Consider the following 19,690-nt stretch of genomic DNA (forward strand, 5'->3'; position numbering starts at 1 on the left):
TTCTCACCCCTGCTCTCCCCCACCCCACCCACCCCTCCTCCCAAGCCCCGGGAAGGGCCTCCCCGCCCTTCTGGGGCCCCAGACACCGCGGAGACTCTCCGGCTTCAGGGCGCTCCGTTGAGTGAAGGCCTCTCTAGGACAACCAAGGTTAAAGCAGGCCTGGGGAGGGCCACCCAAGCCCTGGATTTGGAAACTGGGGGACGAGGGGGATGGTGTTGGAGAATGGAGGGGGGCCGCCGCTGCTGCCGATGACCCAAGAGACCGATGGGGTGGGACGCGATGGGGGGATGGAGGTCTGCGAATCGTGTTCATCCCGGGTGGGGGGCGGGGGGCGGGGGGTGGAACGCCTGGTAGCGACCACAGCACTGAAATGGAAGCTCTAGCTCTTGTCCAGTTGCTCTTCTCAGGAGGAGCTGCCCGTTTTTGAGCTGTACTCTCAACAAAACTATGGGGTCTGTGAATGTTATGGAGAGGGAGTATGGCATAGTCAATGCAGACTGCGCAGAGTTCAAATCCTGACTCCACTCTCAACTAACTTGCCAGCCTGCCCTGGGCCTCAGTTCCCTCCCCTAATGAAGTGGGGATTATGGAAGATTCCATGAGCTAATGTATCAGAAGTATTAGTAACTGATGTGTGGTGAATGCACAATGCATAGCTGCTACTCTTAGAGATATTATGTCACTGAATCTTTGCACCAACCCTGAGAAATAAGTACCTTCATTCCATTTTACAGATGAGAAATTGGAGGCTCAGAATGGTGCAAAGTTGTTGGCTGAGCCATTTCCCCTCTCTGGGTCTCTTTCCTCATCAGTTGTCAATCACAGAGCATTAGAATGAATCAGAAGAGCCCTTGAGGAGCTTCTAATACAAACTCCCTCATTTTACAAATGGATAAACTGAGGCTCTTGAGAAATCTGTATGCAGGTCAGGAAGCAACAGTTAGAACTGGACATGGAACAACAGACTGGTTCCAAGTAGGAAAAGGAGTATGTCAAGGCTGTATATCGTCACCCTGCTTATTTAACTTATATGCAGAGTACATCATGAGAAGCACTGGGCTGGAGGAAGCACAAGCTGGAATCAAGATTGCCGGGAGAAATATCAATAACCTCAGATATGCAGATGACACCACCCCTATGGCAGAAAGTGAAGAAGAACTAAAGAGCCTCTTGATGAAAGTGAAAGAGGAGTGTGAAAAAGTTGGCTTTAGCTCAACATTCAGAAAACTAAGATCATGGCATCAAAAGCCTCTTGATGAAAGTGAAAGAGGAGAGAGAAGTTGAGCTTTAGCTCAACACTCAGAAAACTAAGATGGCATCCGGTCCCATCACTTCATGGCAAATAGATGGGGAAACAGTGGCTGACTTTATTTTTTCTGGGCTCCAAAATCACTGAAGATGGTGACTGCAGCCATGAAATTAAAAGACGCTTACTCCTTAGAAGGAAAGTTATGATTAACCTAGACAGCATATTAAAAAGCAGAGACGTTACTTTGCCAACAAAGGTCTGTCTAGTCAAGGCTATGGTTTTTCCAGTAGTCATGTATGGATGTGAGTTGGACGATAAAGAAAGCTAAGGGCCGAAGAATTGATGCTTTTGAACTGTGGTGTTGGAAAAGACTCTTGAGAGTCCCTTGGACTGCAAGGAGATCCAACCAGTCCATTCTAAAGGAGATCAGTCCTGGGTGTTCATTGGAAGGACTGATGTTGAAGTTGAAACTCCAATACTTTGGCCACCTGATGCGAAGAGCTGACTCATTTGAAAAGACCCTGATGCTGGGAAAGATTGAGGGCAGGAAGAGAAGGGGATGACAGAGGATAAGATGGTTGGATGGCATTGCCGACTCGACGGACATGAGTTTGGGTAAACTCTGGGAGTTGATGATGGACAGGGAGGCCTGGCATGCTGCAGTCCATGGGGTTGCAAAGAGTTGGACACGACTGAGCGACTGAACTGAACCAAGGCCCAGAAAGGGGGAAATTCTAGGCCGAGGTCACTCATAAATCCAAGGTAGAGCCAGCCTTCCAATGCATATTCATTGGAAGGACTGATGCTGAAGCTCCAGTACTTTGGCCACCTGATGTGAAGAGCCAACTCACTGGAAAAGACCCTGATGCTGGGAAAGATTGAAGGAGAAGGGGCGACAGAGGATTGATGGTTGGATGGTGTCATCAACTCAGTGGACATGAGTTTAAGCAAACTCCAGGAGATAGTGAAGGACATGGAAGCTTGGTGTGCTGCAGTCCGTGGGGTCAGAGAGTCAGACATAACTGAGCAAACGAACAACAACAAAGAGCCAGCCTGGAACTCAGCTTCCTGACTCCTAGCCAAAGCCTTTCCAGCAGCCACAGCCCAGAGACATGGCCTCTAAGGGAAAAGGGCTCTCTCCCCTCAGAACTGCCTCCTCAAAGCACGCACACCTTGGTAGGCTTGTCAAGTCAAATCCAATTGCAGAGACAGCTGAGGAAGAGAAGGAAGCAGCCTCCCTCCGAACAAAGAGCACCACCACCAGGCCTGTGATTTGCACTGGGGAGGTTCAGCTTGCTTCCTGGACATTTCTGAAGTGACTTGCCTTTCTCCTCATTTATTTTAAGCCCTAGGCACTTTTCATAGCACGATTTAATCTTCTTTAACAGCCTGGAAAAATACAAATCAATTCAAGCTGAAAATCTAGTGGGTAATCACTTTTTCCTTCCTCCTCCCCCAGATCGAGAAGTGCCTGCACCCACTGCCTTTCATCTAGACTAATTTGACTGCAGTGACTCTTGTTCAAGGGACAGCCGCTTTGGATAGCTTGTTACAGCTCCCCTCACGACATCCCTGGCGTGCATGTCACAAGTCAATAGGATCAAGAACCAAGTCGGTTTTGCTCTCAGGGGCTCTTGGGGCCACCAGCCAAGGTAGGGCTGTATCCCTGAAGAACTTGGCAAGCTCAGGACGGCGGCAGAGAGCGGGGTACACTGAATGCTAGTCCTCGTTGCTCTGGGATGGGGCAGCAGGGAACAGCCTCACACAAGTGGGAGCGAGGCACTGGGTCCGGGTAGTGCAGGCCCTGGGTGTCCACACCTCACCCACCCACCTACCTACCTCCAGCCTCAGTCAGTCTGGTATCTGGTGTGTTTCTCTCAGTGGACCCCCCTGAGGTGGGGGGAAGAGCGGAGGTAACCAAGTAAAGATCTCAGGCTCAGTGAAATCGGCAGAACTGAGTGGGACATCTGGGTTTGCTCACCAGCTGCCAGACCTCAGCTCTGTCGTCTGTCCTGTGGGAATAACCATGGTACCTCATTCAAGGGGCTGTGGTGAGCATCTGAGATGAGGCTTGTTTACCTAGGGTTTACCTAGAGCCTCGCTGAGTAGCCGGCTGTTACTAGGAGGATTGGGGCGAGCCACCCGGGATCTCGGTGAAGGCTGAAGCTCAGCTCCAGTTCGGCCTCCCCTGTACCTGCCCGCCTCCACCCCACCTGCAGGCCACGTAGCCCTTCTGGCCACCCCCACCCATCCCCCCACTTTCTTTTGTCCTTAATCTGTTCACTCATTGTCTGCCTCCCACTCCTGACGTCCCTCCAGGGTAGGAGTCTTGTCTGTTTGGCTGAACACTGTGTGCCCAGTCCAGCACCCTGCAGGTGTCTGACCCCTGGCAGGCGCTTCAACATGAATGAATGACCGCCTCAGGTGCTCTGCACCTCCTGGGCTAGAAGCTTCCGTGGTTGCCCCCACAGCTCTGCCCTCACGTGGGGCCTCAACCTCGGCCTGCCCACAGCCTCCACCCTCTGCCCAGGGCCCCACCTCCTCTGCCCGCCTGCCTGCCCACCCTCCTCTCCAAAGCCTGCCTTCTTTTCAGACCTTCCCTCCCCCAGGAGGCAGAGCCATCGGCAGCCCCTGCAGCTTTTTTTTTGCGGGGGGGCAGCGGGGGGGCGCACGTCATGCTTGCTTTTACCTATCTGGATTGCTGAGTTCCTAGCACCCCCTGACCTTTTGCACCCAGGTGTGTACCTCACTCTCCTCGCCCCAGGCCAGGTCCTGGTAGGCCTGCCTCCACGGGCACTGCAGCCAGCTTGACCGTCTGTCCCGCCTGCAGGCAGGGCTGGGGTGGGGCCTTGGCTGGCTATGACAGGTGTCCAACCATGGGCCCCGCAGCATCCCCCAACCCCACTCCCCGCCTGGCTTGGGTTAGGGTTAGCTTCAGCAGAACCAGGAGAAAGTTGAGTGGAAGGAGGCCCTGCCCCGCGTGGCCCTGGGTCAGGCCTGACCCCAGTGGCGCTGCGCTGTCCTGCTGGCAAACACGGGCTCTGGCTCCCAGGGCTGGCCCAGGATGGTGCTGCCAAAAGGGCCCCATGACGTCTGCAGGGCCGCCACCCTGGCTGGTGGGGCACAACGGTAGGGCCCCTTCCTGGCGCAGCCCCTTGACAGTGGCAGCAGCACCCCGGCTTCCTGTCCCCTGCCCTCCCCAGCTCAGGGATTCACCCCTCCCGCCGTGTCGTGGAGGCCACCCGACGGTCTACTGTCCTCGCATCCCCGATGCCATCTCCTCATCACAGACTTCGTCATTCCCATCCTGCTGTGCTCAGGATGCTGAGGGGGCCCAGCAGAAACCAAGCCTCCTCCCCACCTGGGACCTGGTGGCATGCCTAGAATGCATCCTTCCCTTCCTCAGCGCCCCTGCCCCCCACGTTCTGGCCCCTTCTACTTGCAGCATCTCGCTGGGGCCTTGTCTCTGTGAAGCTGAGCCTGGGCTCCACGTGTGCCGGGGCCTCGTGGTGCAGGGACAGCGGCTGCGGCACCTTCGAGGATGCTGGTGGTGAGACCTCAGGAAACCCAGGACCTAGGGTGTCTCAGGCACAAGCTTGCTGAGAGACCCAGGGTCTCAGCTTCCCCTGGAAGTTAAGGGGAGTTGACCTTCTGAGGTGCCTTCCAGCCCTAACATTCCATAAACCTACGACCCTGGGCACTGGGCACGTGCTCAGTAACACTGTGATGTCATGGAGGGCAGAACCCACTGCCATTTCCACTCAGAAGCAGCTTGGGACGCACTGTGGACCTCCCAGATCACACCGGGGACAGTCCACGAGCGTGCTCCCCATAGCATCAGTGTTTCCAACCTGGTTCCTCCCTGCAAACAGCATGGCGGGGCCAGGAGAAGGAGCCAGTGCCAGGCCTGCCCCGGGGACTGGCAAACCCGAGCTCAGGGCTCCTGCTCCAAGCCCAGAGCTGGTAACCGCACCTCCTCAGACAAGTCGAGAGGGTCCCGGTGCCGACCTCCCCCTGCTTAGCTTGAAAAGAATCCCTAGACTTTCCTACCAACTGTAGGGTGGCAGATGTTTTAAAGCAGTTGGGTCCCAGCTGATGAAACAGATTTTACATGCTGTGACCCATGGGAGGTCATGTGTGTGTGATAGACACCCACAATCTGGAGAAACTGAGGCCCGGACTGTGTCCCAGAGTGTGTGTGTGTGTCCTGGAGTGTGTGTGTGAGATAGACACCCACAATCTGGAGAAACTGAGGCCTGGACTGTGTCCCAGAGAGTGTGTGTGTGTGTGTGTGTGTGTGTGTGTGTGACTGTGTCCCAGAGTGTGTGTGTGTGTGTGTGTGTGTGTGTGTGTGTGTGTGTGACTGTGTCCCAGAGTGTGTGTGTGTGTGTGTGTGTGTGTGTGTGTGAGACTGTGTCCCAGAGAGTGTGTGTGTGTGTGTGTGTGTGTGTGTGACTGTGTCCCAGAGTGTGTGTGTGTGTGTGTGTGTGTGTGTGTGAGACTGTGTCCCAGAGAGTGTGTGTGTGTGTGTGTGTGTGTGTGTGACTGTGTCCCAGAGTGTGTGTGTGTGTGTGTGTGTGTGTGTGTGTGTGAGACTGTGTCCCAGAGTGTGTGTGTGTGTGTGTGTGTGTGTGTGTGTGTGACACCCACAATCTGGAGAAACTGAGGCCTGGACTGTGTCCCAGAGTGTGTGTGTGTGTGTGTGTGTGATAGACACCCACAATCTGGAGAAACTGAGGCCTGGACTGTGTCCCAGAGTGTGTGTGTATGTGTGTGTGTGTGTGTGTGTGAGTGATAGACACCCACAATCTGGAGAAACTGAGGCCTGGACTGTGTCCCAGAGTGTGTGTGTGTGTGTGTGTGTGTGTGTGATAGACACCCACATCTGGAGGAACTGAGGCCTGGAGAAACTCTTGTCTACAGTTAAGGGAAGGAAGTCTTGTTCGCGGCAAAGACTGTGTCCCTGGAGGGTAATGGGACTCGGGTTGGGTTTGAGTCAAGTCTGGTTGTGTCGCAGCCAGCCAGCCAGGTTCTTGAGCAGGTGCACAGCCTCCCAGGGCCTCGCCTCCCTCTCTGCAATATGGGGATGAAGACTGTCTCCGCTCCCAGGGCTGTGGGAAGCTGCTCAGTGCCCTGGGACCTCAGGACTTTCCTCTTCCTCCGCACAGGCTCCTCCGCATCCCAGTGAGCAGGTAGAATGATGAATGAAGTAAAAGAGTCCCTGCGGAGCGTGGAGCAGAAGTACAAGATCTTCCAGCAGCAGCAATTCACCTTCATCGGGGCCCTGGAGCACTGCAGGGAGAACGCCCACGACAAGATCCGGCCCATCTCCAGCATCGGGCAGGTAGGCGCTCGCGGGCAGGCGGGGCCAGGCCTCAACCCCTTGCTGGAAAAGTTGGGGAAACCAAGACCCAGAGAGGGCCAGCGTGTGGGTGCAGGGATCAGGTCTCAGATCCTAACTGTGGAAGAAGCCAGGCACTCATTCCCTCACCAACTACGTGAGAAAGCGGCTGAAAGCAGGGGCTGGAGACACCACTGGCCGGGGGTTAAGTCCTGGCTCTGCCACATGCCACCTCTGTGACCTCCGGCCGGTTTCAACTAAAAATGTAGAAAGAGCAGCACGCACCTCCCAGGGCTGTTAGGCAGATTTCACGAGATCATCTGCAAACCCACGCCCCCAGCATCTGGCAGCGTCCTTCATCCCAGGCCCTGGGGCTCAGGACAGGGATGTGTGGTGAACAGATAGATGTACATGGTCCCAGCCACTGGATTCCCCTGGGGTTCAGAAACTATGACCCACCAAGCACATTGCTAAGTCACGTTTGCAAATGATTTCATTTAACCGGAGTCTCCTCTTTGTGTGAGCTGCCGTCCAAGTTTGCCCTGCCAAACGTGGAGGCCTCAAGACTGAAGCAGCCTTCCAGGAAGCCAGGTGCCTGAGAAGCACAGCTCTAGATGGGTCTCTCTCCCACTGAAGAGATGCCACCTGCTAGGGAGTGGGGACCAGACTCAGAACTGCTTAGGAGAAGCACACGGGGCCACAGAGAACAACCCTGGCCCACCAGTATCCTCCAAAAAAAAACTTTAAATTTTTTAAAAAATTTCTCCCAGTTTAACTTGAAATTTTAAAACCCTGCAGAAAAATACCCATATAACCTTCACCTAGTTAGGCCAGTTTGTTTACTATTTAGCCATGTTTATACACACCCTCTTCCCTCTGAACTGTTCAAAGTGAACCGGCTGCACCGTCAGCCCGTCCCTCAAAGGCTCAGCCTTCCACGGGCGTGGACAGGTGTTCAGTATCAGGAAGGAGCACCTGAGACGCCCCGCCTCTGCTCAGAATCCCCATCGGGGCTTTGTGACCCCAGCGTGCTCCTTCTTGCCTTTAGGCTCAACAAGGCTTCTGGTAAATAACGGCCCCACCTGGGTTGACTCTCCACCCTGCCCCTGCCCTTCCTGGCCCGGGGTATGGGAAGGTGACCGCCTGCCCCGCACCCTGCGTGCAGTGTCCCCCGGTAGCCCAGTGACACCGCTCTGTTGTAGCTACGCCACAGTGCAGGCTCCTCCCTACCCGGGATCCTGGGGCAGGTGTGCGTGGTGTGTAGGCAGACTGTGGGTGTCAAAAGCCTCTTGCCCCACACAAAGCTGTTGTCCTTGGGAAGGACCATTTGAGGTCGTTGGGGAAAGACATCCCCTAGCGACAAGAAGGCAGCTGGGAGCGGCAGCAAAACCCAGGTTTAGACTTAGAATTTTCTGGGAACCGGAGGAAGTGGAAAACACCCCCTTCCAGCAGATTACTGAGGGCAGGACCACATGGAATGCGTCAGTTAATCCTGCCCAGACTGGAGCCCCCTCCTCCTGTGCCCACGTGGATCTCAGACCCAGACTGACTGGGTGTCCGGATGTGGAATGTCCTGAGCTAGAAAGGCCCCCAGGGTCTCCAGGGAAATGAGTTGAAATTAGATCAGCTGCATCACTGTCCTTAGCCTCTTTTGTGGCTTAAGAAAAACTTCAGTTCAGTTCAGTCGCTCAGTCGTGTCCGACTCTTTGCGACCCCATGGACTGCAGCATGCCAGGCCTCCCTGTCCATCACCAACTCCCAGAGCCTGCTCAAACTCATGTACATTGAGTCGGTGATGAAGAACTTCCCTCTGGAGCTTTAGTTTGTTTTTAGTATTTTTTATATTGATTTTTACTTGGCTCAATTTATTTACGTGGGTCTTAGTTGTAGCACACGGGGTCTTTAGTTGCAGCACGTGAACTCTTAGTTGGGAATGTGGGTCTAGGTCCCTGACCAGGGATGGAACCTGGGCCTTCTGCACTGGGAGCAGAGTCTTAGCCACTGGACCACCAGGGAAGTCCCTGTTTTTAGTAATCAAGTACTCCATTCTCCTGGAGTTGATTTTGTCTGTGGCCTGAGGCGGAGGCTACATTTCTTTCCTCATTCGGGCCACTGTTTTCCCAGCTCTACTTACTGACCTGTCCCTCCTTTCTCTGCCCCCTGGAAACGTAGGACAACAAGACTGCAAGAGATTCTAGTTTGCTCCGTGGACTGAGTGGCCCAGCCCAGCATTCTCAAAGTGGGTGGGACCTCGGCATCAAGAGTCAGGGACCAGCCCCCTGTACTTCAGGTGTTGGCTCAGCTGCCTGGGTCTGGTGAGAGGTCTGGGCTCAGAGCCCTGGAGCTAGGGTGACTCAGCTTCACCACTGCAGTGGTACCTGGGCAGGTATTTCACCTCTCTGAGCCTTGTATTCATCTATAAAATGAGGCCTGAAAAAGGGGACCCAGAGGGCGGCATTCAGGCGAGGACTGAGCGAGACGGGACCCACGGAGCCTTCTGCACGGGGCCCGTGACACTTCATGACATTCACAGTCTACAGGCCTGCAGACCTGACGGCCCCACACATCGGGGGCCTGTCCCCTGTGACCCGGGAGGGCGGGAGGACCAGGGTGGGTGCTCGGGGGCCCTGGGCACTCACGCCCCGCGGGCCCATTCAGGTGCAGAGCTACATGGAGCACCACTGCAGCAACTCCACAGACAGGCGCATCCTGCTCATGTTCCTGGACATCTGCTCGGAGCTCAGCAAGCTCTGCCAGCACTTCGAGGCCCTGCACGCTGGCACCCCCGTCACCAACAACCTCCTCGAGAAATGCAAGACCCTCGTGAGCCAAAGCAATGACCTGAGCAGCCTGCGAGCCAAGTAAGACCCTCCTGGTCCCATCAGGGGTCTCCGCACGTGCATGTGGGAGGGGCCAGGGCGGGGACGGGAGAGGACCGGGCCTGGAGGAAGTGAGTCCCGGGGCTACTGTCCAGGGGTCCCCAGCTGGGAAATCCTAGGCCCCTTGGTTCACCGGAGCAACTCTGACCTGACAAATCATTTACTGAAAATGAAGGACTCTGAGGCCCAGACCTAGCAGAATGCAAACCCTCTGGCTGGAGGCAGCACCGGGCCAGAAGCAGGGCTCACAGAGCAGTTGTTCTCAGGAGCCCACAAAGTGGGACATCAGGAGCCCGATCCCATGGGCGTTAGCTACTGGGTTCCCTCATTCTGAGCCCTGGGGGATCGATCCACAGCACAGAGTACCAGATTCCAGAGCAAGCCATTTAGGTCTAAGAGTGAGCAGAGTCAAAGGGTACGCCGTGGGCCTGGGGCGATGACAGCAGGTTTCCTCGGCCCCTGCCCAGCTCTCTGCCAACCACAGGCCAGGGGTTCTCCGCTCCCACCCTTCACACGGGAACCCTGGGGGGTCTGGGGCCCCAAACCTGCTGAGCCACCACCATGCCTGGCATGGAGAGCCTGGGCTGGCAGGTGCACAGCTCTAAAACCTCCCCAAGGGGTTTTGTGCAGCAGGGGCAACCTTAAGAAAAAACCCTGCCCGGCACACCAGTCCCCGGAGCAGGGCTTACCCAGCCCTTCCCACCGCCCTGCAGATACCCCCACGACGTGGTGAACCACCTCAGCTGTGACGAGGCCCGGAACCACTACGGAGGTGTGGTCAGCCTCATCCCCATCATCCTAGACCTGATGAAAGAGTGGGTCGCCCACTCGGAGAAGCTGCCCCGCAAAGCGCTGCAGCAAGTGAGTGAGCCCCAGGCAGCCACGCGGGCCACCGCGCACGCTCCCCAGGCCTCCGGCACCCAGCCCCAGCTTCGGAAACAAAATTGTGGGCAACTGATACAGAACATCCCCAAACCTGGGGGGAAAGACCAAGGAAGTTCAAAACCACCCTGGAGACCACCTGGTGGGAAACTGTAGTTGGGAGCTGGGGGACCCGCCCGACCCCAGCCCTGCCCGACCCCACCGTGTTCCCTCCCATCCCATCCCGCGGGGCAGCCTGTAACTAAGCCTGGTTTCCACCAGTCGATCCATCTCTACTGGTGCTCACCATCTTCGCCACTTACTAATCCCCAGGGAGCCACCCCATGGACGGCCTAAACTCTTTCCCTCTAGCGCTTTAATCTCTAACTTTCCTTTGCCTCCGAGTGTCAGGCCCTGTGCCCAGGAGGAGCACCCCCACTTACGTTGCTGCTGGTGGGTTCAGGGGAGGAGGGTGGGCCCCCAGAAGGGCTGGGGCCCTGACCCTCCCACCCAGGCCCAGCCAGAGGAGAATGCGCAGCTCCCTTCTGGCCACGGGACAGAGCTGCTCCAGCCTGAGGATGCTCAGTGGGGTCAGGTCTCTGAACCAAAGGGGAACAGGCCGCCCAGCCTCTCCTTCCCTCGAGAGAGAGACGGAGAGAAGCCGGAAGAACTGCCAGTGTGGCTCCTGCAGGAGGACGGTCACCTGGTCCTCACGACCTAACGGCAGCCCAGACGCTGGGACTGTGGCGTCGGCGCTGAGCCTGCCAGAGGTGCTGTCTCACTGTTGGTTTTCCCTTCACAGGGGGCGACTTAGCTTCTGTACTCTTGCTTCCTTGGGGGCGACAGTCAAGAATAAAAATGTGTTCTGGCACCTCTCTGCCTGGCCGGCTTTCCTGACACTCACCCCGAGACACCCAAGGATGCTGGGCAGGAGCCCCACGAGCAGAACTGCTGGCTAAGCTGCCCGTGTGCAGGGGACACACCTGCCCCACGTGGGGTCTGCTCCCTAGAGGCTCAGGTCAGAGGCCCGCAGCAGGCCAGCCCAGTAACTCTCTGCAGAGTTAGAGGCCTACTCAGACAAGAACATCTAAATTTTCCAGACAAAATTTAAAAGTGCCACCTCAAAGTCTCGTCCCAAAGGAGCTGCTTCCTCCATTCTACCAGGCAGAGCACACCGATTTCCAGGCCGGCTGGGCAGAGGCGAGCCGTGGAAAACCGCACTGCGCACAGGGCTCTTCACCTCCACTCCTTCCCCTGTCAGGCAAGGGTGCAGCCAACAGCCGTTTAAAGGTAGTTTAGACCACCTTCCTCCAAACGCCTGATGGGGAGGGCAGGTAGTGGATGCGGGCAGCCCTCTCTCCTCGGCATACTCCCAAGACACATTCGGCAAGGCTTGACAGCTTCAGTGTCGTTTGGGCTCAGCTGTAAGGACTGTATTCAACCCCATGTGCCAGCCAACCCCTAGGCAGGCAGGCACATACCAAAGCCGGTATGCTAGAGATGACTGGTCACCCCTCCCGCACCTCCACCACACACTCTGGGGAGAGGGCACCAATCTGAGACACAGGTAGAATCTGCAGCTCTGCCAGAACAAAAGGTCTTTCTTCCAGGGACTAAAGTCTGATTCCACCTGTCAGCACCCTTCCGGCACCTGGGGTAAATAACCAAGCAGTCCGGACCCGGGGCCAGTTCCCACTCAGCCTGGAAGCCCCTCAGAGGCCGACATGAGCCACTTCATGTCAACACAGCAGAGTAGTGCAAAACAATAAAGTTTTATTTGTTCACAGTTAAACACAAGCAACTGCCTTGACATTTTTGAACATTCTAAGAAGGACAGCAAACCCTTTTGATTCAGATTCCCATTCACTACGATTGTACCATTTTTCTCTTGCAGTTCACGTGTTTGGCATCTGATGTGGATTGTTTGACATGCTTTTAAGATCGAGACGGGAAGGTGGAAACCTTTTGACAAGAGATGACTTTCTTAAATTTAGCTAAAAGCAGTCAGCCAAAAAAAAAAAAAATCTGTTTTTCACTGATGGGACCCCCTTTAAACTGCAAGGTAGCCACGTGTGGTTGATCCATGATTGAGTTACAAAACTAGATTATGTCTTAGCAAAATCTGTTCCTCCGTAATATATTTATGGTCCATAGACGTCTTCTGAAAAGTGACCACTGATTTTTCCTAGTGCAAAACGCCTGGCTGCCTCTCCGATAAGCCAAAGCCTGTGCTGCCGAGAACAGCGCCGTACCCTCCTGTATACACACTGTATGGAGGGGGGAAACGGGGAGGAGTTGGTCTGGGAAGGTGGGGTGGGGGTTTCCTCTAAAAGATCTATTTCAAGTTCAACTAGTCTACTTATCCCCGAGGATGGACAGCTTGGTAGCACTGGGATGGGAAGGGGAAGAGAAAGCCCCTCTGCCTTCGTGAACTCGTTTCAAGGCCAAAAGACATCGCAGGCACAGACGCTCAACTATCCCCTGCAGGCTCCCCTCGCAGCTGCTGCAGCCATTCATTCTCCTCTCAGGTCGGCGCGTACGGACTGCAGGACAGCGTGGAGAAGATGGAAAGGCGTGCCCCACCCCCCCCCCGCCCCGCCACCTCTGGGGAACGTCAGTCACAGATGGGGAAACGAGCCGCGTGGGGGCGGGGGCCAGGCTAGAGAACAGCTTAATCAAATGCCACCAAGGGGGCGGGGGCGGGCGGGGGCATGTGTCAGAGAACTCTGGACACAAACAGACACAGACACACCTTCCCATGCTCACTGCTGGTCAGTTTTAAAGCTCGCACCTCCAACAGGGAAATTTCCCGGAGTGAGACATGCTGATTCAGGTCATTTCACAGGAGACACACACTTCTGGGTGGGCACGGGCTGCTCCCAGGGGCCACTCTGAGGACAGGGCTGGCCTCTCGGAGAACATCTGCACAAGACGGGCACGGCCCACAGCAGCCCGGGACTGAGTTTTCAAATCCCTCCTTAGACCCATCCACACTTTCTACCGTGTCTTATTGCTTTTGGTCAGAAAAACCGCATCTTCATGCAGTCTCTCTTTTCACCTGTTCTTCGGTTATTTCTTCCTGGCTTCAGGCGGTATACTCTAGCATTTGGTGAGAACTCACACTGGCCGGTCATACCACTTTTGTCATTTCTCTACACAGAAACAGTTTTTTTAATTAACTGTGAGTGTGAACCTCTGTGGTCTCCAGAGACCCTCTCTCATCCTCATGATCATTTATCCTCTTCTGCAAAACTAAGATTTATCTTTCTCAATCAAAACACTGGAAACCACACGCCACATGCTGTCTTAAATAGGCATGGCCCAACTCTGGACTTCTGTCTCCCCCTGTCCTGGTTTTGCCCTGTGGGGGTGCTGACCTCTGCAACTGTCAGTGGCTTCTGGGACCTCTTTTAACAGTTTTATCTTTCAAGAATAAAAGTTTGGACTATCTCCCTCGAAATACAGTACACATATTGTGGCTCACGAAGTAGCTTATCTGTCGTCTCTCTCCACTCACAGAGCCTAGGAAGAACATTCAGCAGCAGCGTATTCCCAAAGGTTAGGCAGTTTTCCCTCCTGAAAAACTGCTGACAAAGCTAGGGAGGTCACGTCTACCTACCCACCTCATATGGAGGGTCCCCGCACTCATCTCCAAGGAAACCTCTGTCCCAAGAAATGATCTCCTTCTCCTAACTTGGGATTTCAGTTACTTTTCTGGTATTTCTTCCAACTCCACAGTAACAAATCTCAGACTTGTAGCAGAATCTTGCCACAAGGTTTTTTTAATTCATGAAAGTTCTGTCTGATAGAGATCCATGTGCTTCTTCACCGGTGATAGGTTCAGGAGCTCGTTTTCTCTATAGAGACCATGCTATCACCTTCCTCCCTCTCCCCATTCCCCCACCCACCCCCCAACCCCAATTCTGTAGTGCTCCCTTTTAAAACAACATTTCATGCTCCCAAGAAGCAGACCCCAGTCTTCCCAGGGTCTGTGCTGACCCTGGTTAGCGTCAGGTGGACATCAGGTTATGGACACTGGGCAAACAACTCTGAGGCAGGTAGGCCTGCTCCAGGTGACTCCGGTGGAGGCTAACCCTAACGCCTGTGAACACCACACTGCTTCATCCGTCTCGGGACAGGCTCAACCTGGCAGCGCCAGTTCCCCGGCCTTTGCCCTGGCGGTCCCTGGACCTAAATTCTCTCTTGGGAGTTCCACTACCACTGTCCCCTTTCCATCCTTACAAACACACACTCACTGCAGCCTAATCGACCAACCCGCTGACTCTCAGCAGGCCTATGATTTTGAAAATCTAACTTTATTGTCACCTCAGGTCCTTTGGAAGATGAAAGCCTATGTTTTCAGGCCGGGTAACTTCCTCATGACCCCAGGCCTCCGTCCCCAACCTTAGCTGCATACAACCCATGGCCTCCAAGAGCCCAGAGTAAGGCAAGTACGGCTGCTTGGTGTCAGCCGTTCTTGGAAAGTTGAGACCCGGAAGCCCCAGCTGGAGGCGTGTGCCAAGGGCCTGCTGTCTGGGTCCCGTTCCACTGCACCACACAGCTGCCTCCTTCCTGTATTTTTATAATCTGCCCATTAAAAAACATTTTTTTTTCTTTTTTTTACACTGGCCTCCTTGCTTTTACCAGTGAGGATAAAGGCTGTAAGTGCCTGGAATCTTTGTTCTGGGGCAGGGATCTCCTGGGCTTGGGCAAGGGATGAGCATTTAGAACCAGGTTTAGCAGTTAATCTTGTAACATTTTTTTTTTTCCTGAATTTGTCATGCCTTTCTTTCCTAAATAAAGCGGGACTAGGAAACCAGCATGCATGCGTTCCTAAGCTCTCCTCTGCCAACAGCTGAGTTAGACGTGTGGCATCGTTAGTACTCCAGTCGGCATCCTGCGGCAACCGCGGAGCCGGCTGGGCCAGGCTGAGCGCGCTTGGGCACCCCTCCCTCAGGCTGTGGTTGGTCAGTCAGTCACACCCGAACACTGCGTCCCGAGGAGGGCTGCTGCCTGCACAGCCACGGGCACAAGGAGGCTGACTCTCCAGCTCCCTTTGGTTAGGATGCTAAGAACTCCTGCCACGCTTTAAAAAAAGAGACCGTCACCCTCACGTGCCGAAAGCGTCCACACGCACTCAAGTTCCGTACCATTACAGTGTGCTGTTTCCCTCTTCATGGATGAACCCTTCTACACTTTGAAAGAGAGAGAGAGATGCCAAGGTTGTTGGCTCTTCCCTACCAGCCTCTCTCTGCCCGGGCCTCAGCTGGAAACCCAGGCAACAACCCAGGCTTCTAGCGTTTATTTCAGGAGTACTTGCTGGGTTCGGCTTCTTTGCCAGCCCCCATATTCTGACTGCTATCGCCTCTCCCGAGCACATGCACCCAGGCCCTGTGGGTCCAGGACATCAGCCTCTGTCAACCCTCTCTAGGACTCTGCCACGACCAACTCATGCCGGGGGTCGGGGAGCAACACCCAGCTCCCTGCAGGGTCAGCCCCTGAAAGTAGGAACTGGAGTGAAAAGCTGTCTCCAGTAGAATCTACTACAGTGAGGCAACTCTCACAGCCTGAGAAATGATGGTCAGAAAACTCGGGAGAAACTCTTTGGACCTTCAGAGGCTCGCTGCGGCAGGAGGCCAGCAGCACCCCGCCTGCAGGGCGCATCCACATGCACAGCACTTTCCTGTTCAGGGAGCTGCTTAAGCCACTGCCCTCTCTCATGCAGGGCCCAGATCTGACCGACCCCACCCCAGCCTGTGCGCAGAACAGTCCCAGCTTTCACACAAACGCCACGTAAACAAGAGGTAGTGGGGCAGGGGACAGAGCGTGCCCCACAGGGAGCAGTCTCCACTGGGGCAGGGGACAGAGCGCGCCCCACGGGGAGCAGTCTCCACTGGGGCAGGGGACAGAGCGCGCCCCACGGGGAGCAGTCTCCACTGGGGCAGGGGACAGAGCGTGCCCCACGGGGAGCAGTCTCCACTGGGGCAGGGGGACAGAGCGTGCCCCACGGGGAGCAGTCTCCACTGGGGCAGGGGGACAGAGCGTGCCCCAAGGGGAGCAGTCTCCACAGGGCCAGCTCCACACTGTTCCAACAACAGGCCTTTGTTCACACAGAACTTTCTAGGAAGCTTATCAGAACTGCCAAAAGAACTTGAGAGAATGAACCATTGTTTTTTGAGCTCTGCAGCTTTAGATGCTGGACTTTAAAACCAAAAGCAGTGACAACATCTCATGTAAAAGCTCTCATGTCAAGATGCTCAGCTTTGCACGCCATGTCCTCCTGGAAAGGGACAGGACTGGACTTACCTGTGATGCCACCAGTGACCTAGGCTCACAGGGAGCCTGCCCAGTGAACTGAACTTCAGGAAAGGTGTGGGTGGTGTGTCAGACTCCAGGGTTCAATTTGGCCTCATATTGCACAGGTTCAAAGGACGCAACCATTTGCGGGTGGGGCGGGAAAGGAAGGAAATAAAGCTAGTGAGGAATGCACCCCGGCCCTCGGGCTAGCACACACTGCCAGGTAAATGGAAGAGAGGGTTTGGGGTGGCCGAAGGGAAAGTGAAGAGGCACTGCAATGCCAGATCCGAAAACCGTTCTGCGTTCAGTCAACTATCAAAGGACCCCCATCCCACTTCCTCTGCGGGAGCTCGCCCCTCAAGCCCTGGAAACAGGAAAGCTCTGAATCGGGCACTCACACCTCCTGTCTAGGCCAGCGACACACAAGTTAACACTGACGGCCAGCATCCCTAGCTGTGCTCAAGCTGGGCCTCGTTGTAGTCCATGATGCGGAGCTGGCCCACGCTGTCCGGCTTTGGGGCAGGCAGCAGTGGGCCATCAAGGGTCAGGGGGGCCCTGGCTTCCACACCCGAGTCTTTGCCCAGCTCTGTCTTTAGGGTCTCAGAAAGGCTGCCAACAGTCAGGCCATCCTCGTCGCATTGGCTCTCGCTCTTGTTACGAAACAGCTCTCGTGCCTTCATGCCCAGGAAGCTCTCTGAGCTGGGAAGCGAGCCCACCGTCGTGGGGGTGCCGGAAGTGGGCTCACCCACCACCGTCTCCCACCGACTGCTGAACGGGCCCGCCCTGGGGTTGGGGGGCTTCTCCGGGGTGGAGAGCTCGCTGCTGCTGCCGCCACCTCTGCCGCCGCCACCGCCACCGCCCCGGGCGCCGCCAGGCCTGGAGGGCTTGGTCTCACCGTTACGGCCAGGGGCCTCTTCGTTGTGCCCTGTCACCGAATCCGAGCAGCCGTCCTGACAGTAGTCAAGCCTGTAAGAAATCCGAGGGGGAGGAAGGGGGTTGGAGGCTGCGGCATCCAACCACTCCAGTCCCACTGGGGAGGCGCGGGGTTACACAGACACGCACTCATGCCAACGGGGAACTCCGCTGGCCTGCTCTGTGTCCTAGAACAGAGGACACACGCGCGAGTGCGTGAACATCAGACGGCGATCTTAGAAATGCTCCCTGGGACCATTATTGAGCGACTCGGGGCCCAGGAGAAGGAGCAGGGAGGACAACTGGGCCCTCAGGGACGAAGCTCAGAGCTCGTCAGGCTGGAACCTGCTCTGTCGGTCGGCGCAGCCTCCCGACAAGGCCACGGCTGCTGACTCTCCGTTCCTACCTTTCTTCTGCTGCTTCAGCTGCTTCTGGTTTTTGTTCTTCAAGTTTTTTCAGGAGGCCATCCTTCTCCAACTTGCCGTATAAATCTAAGATCTCCAATTCAAACACCTGGGTGATCCTCTTTTGGGCCTCATACCTGCTCTCTGCAGCCTGTAGCTGTCCTCTGAAAGACAAGGACCCACCGCCAGAGTGTAGGAGGTTCTACTCGGCAAATGCATCGCAGCAGGAGCCTCCCCGCCACAGTTACCTTGCCTGCAGTTTGACATCCTCTAGATACTTTTTCTGTTCTAAAAGAAGGTGGTCTTTCTTAGCCAGATGAGATTCCAGTTCCAAAATCCGCTTCTGACAGGTATCAAGCCTCTGATTCTGCTGGAGGACGTGGCTTCTGTTTTTTTCTAGCTCTTTCCGATATGCAGCCTTCATCATTTCTACTTCCTTAAAAAAGAAAAAAAAAAAAGGAACTGGAGTTAGTACTTTTAGAAAATGAACACACCATATCTACTTTGAAAAATCTACATAACAAGCACTGAAAACATCAGTATACTGCTAGTGGAAACAGAAACTAGTCAACTTTCTGGAAAGTAAGCTGGCAGTGAGTATTAACCAACTAATGCTTCCCTGAAATCTAACCCTGTGGAGATTATCTGAAACAGAAATAGACATTCGGGCACAAAAGTAACCATCACAGGATATTTAGAAGAAAAAAAACTACAAACACTGTGAAGTCTAATGCTAAAGAAACAGTTAAGTAAATTAAAATACATCTTCAATAAATTTTTTAAATGATATACATCAGTAAAAGACTATGAAAGCCATGTGTATGGTATGGTCAACTATGTAGATATATACATTCTGAAAACACGCCAATATCCAGTTATGATCTCAGGTGGTGGTGCTGAGTCGATTCCTAGGCAGATTGGTAAGAAGTCTGGGGTCCCTGAGGAGAAGAAAGCTGTCTGGAATTCTCAAGGAGGAGGAAAGGACAAACTTTTTTTCCTCCACATTCCTTAGTCTTAGTCACATAAATCTTTTTCTCTTTAGGCCTCAAACTGATGATTAGACAACAAACAACTCAGTTTAAACTCTGTACTTAATGCATCCTGCTTGAGACAGTTTCTCCTTCCTGAAAACCTTCTGAATAATCCTGGTATTTTAGAATGTATATTATGGGAGTGGGTCTGGTAGGATCCTTCTGTTGTTAAGTTCTAATCCTGTTATTCTAAAATGTAAATTGTGGGAGTGGGTCTGGTAAAATGTTTACAACCTTGAGACATTCTTTTGATTAACTGTAATAACCCATTTAAAATGTATATAACTCGCTTGCTAACACTAGCAAGACGGGCACTCTCTGTCCCCCTCTGATATCTGTCAGAGGCTTTCTCTGGCCCTTTTCTTACTTTAATAAAACTCTGCCACACGAAAGCTCTCAAGTGATCAAGCCTGGTCCCTGGTCCTGAGGCTAAATCTTCGGAGGTCACGAATCCAGCACTGTTCACCATAAGCTATCAGTATGCTGTGGGTGGTTTTATCCCGCTCCCCGCTCTCTCCTAACGCCAGCTAAGATCAAGCCAGCAACGCAAGGGGACCGACCAGATTTGCTCGGGCAAGGCAGCATCTGCAGACCAGACACATACGTGAGGCCTGTCAACCGTAGCAGGAAGACAGCCTGCCTGCTGACCGATGGCAAGAGCAAGTGTATACTGGCACTCAGACAAAGAGGTGGAAAGGACACTTTTCTAACACGCA

General features: G+C 54.4%; 2 protein-coding genes across 10 annotated transcripts in view; one reads left to right on the forward strand and one right to left on the reverse strand.

The window, feature by feature from the left end:
* The first annotated feature begins 22 nt into the window (after nucleotides 1-22).
* Nucleotides 23-11,201, forward strand: SPACA9 (sperm acrosome associated 9). 4 transcript variants are annotated; one of them, XM_024999017.2, is made up of 6 exons: nucleotides 33-147; nucleotides 2,709-2,901; nucleotides 6,418-6,593; nucleotides 9,249-9,451; nucleotides 10,183-10,330; nucleotides 11,133-11,201. In XM_024999017.2, the coding sequence occupies exons 3-6, from the start codon at nucleotides 6,447-6,449 to the stop codon at nucleotides 11,142-11,144; spliced, it is 510 nt and encodes a 169-aa protein (XP_024854785.1). In that variant the 5' UTR covers nucleotides 33-147; nucleotides 2,709-2,901; nucleotides 6,418-6,446; the 3' UTR covers nucleotides 11,145-11,201. The 4 variants fall into 4 exon arrangements, with proteins under 4 accessions (XP_024854786.1, XP_005213397.1, XP_024854785.1 ...); XM_024999018.2 differs by lacking the exon at nucleotides 2,709-2,901 and having other exon boundaries at nucleotides 23-147; NM_001101193.2 differs by having other exon boundaries at nucleotides 43-147; nucleotides 10,183-11,201.
* An 882-nt stretch (nucleotides 11,202-12,083) lies between these two features.
* Nucleotides 12,084-19,690, reverse strand: part of TSC1 (TSC complex subunit 1) — a 52,096-nt gene continuing 44,489 nt past the window's right edge. For all 6 annotated transcript variants that reach the window (XM_024999613.2, XM_059891865.1, XM_010810528.4 and 3 more), the window contains 3 exons: nucleotides 18,192-18,379; nucleotides 17,946-18,107; nucleotides 12,084-17,593 (listed from right to left, as the gene is read on the reverse strand). In XM_024999613.2, coding sequence (XP_024855381.1) covers nucleotides 17,077-17,593; nucleotides 17,946-18,107; nucleotides 18,192-18,379 — 867 coding nt within the window. In that variant the 3' untranslated portion in view covers nucleotides 12,084-17,076. The remainder of the gene's footprint in view (nucleotides 17,594-17,945; nucleotides 18,108-18,191; nucleotides 18,380-19,690) is intronic.

Source organism: Bos taurus, chromosome 11 (assembly GCF_002263795.3).
Source record: "Bos taurus isolate L1 Dominette 01449 registration number 42190680 breed Hereford chromosome 11, ARS-UCD2.0, whole genome shotgun sequence".
Classification (NCBI taxonomy): domain Eukaryota; kingdom Metazoa; phylum Chordata; class Mammalia; order Artiodactyla; family Bovidae; genus Bos; species Bos taurus.

Bases quoted from the DNA above. Each gene is read 5' to 3' on its own strand.
- SPACA9 (XM_005213340.5), top strand. From the start codon at position 6,447: ATGATGAATGAAGTAAAAGAGTCCCTGCGGAGCGTGGAGCAGAAGTAC. The intron at 6,594-9,248 runs GTAGGCGCTCGC...GGGCCCATTCAG, and splicing joins CCATCTCCAGCATCGGGCAG to GTGCAGAGCTACATGGAGCA. The intron at 9,452-10,182 runs GTAAGACCCTCC...ACCGCCCTGCAG, and splicing joins CTGAGCAGCCTGCGAGCCAA to ATACCCCCACGACGTGGTGA.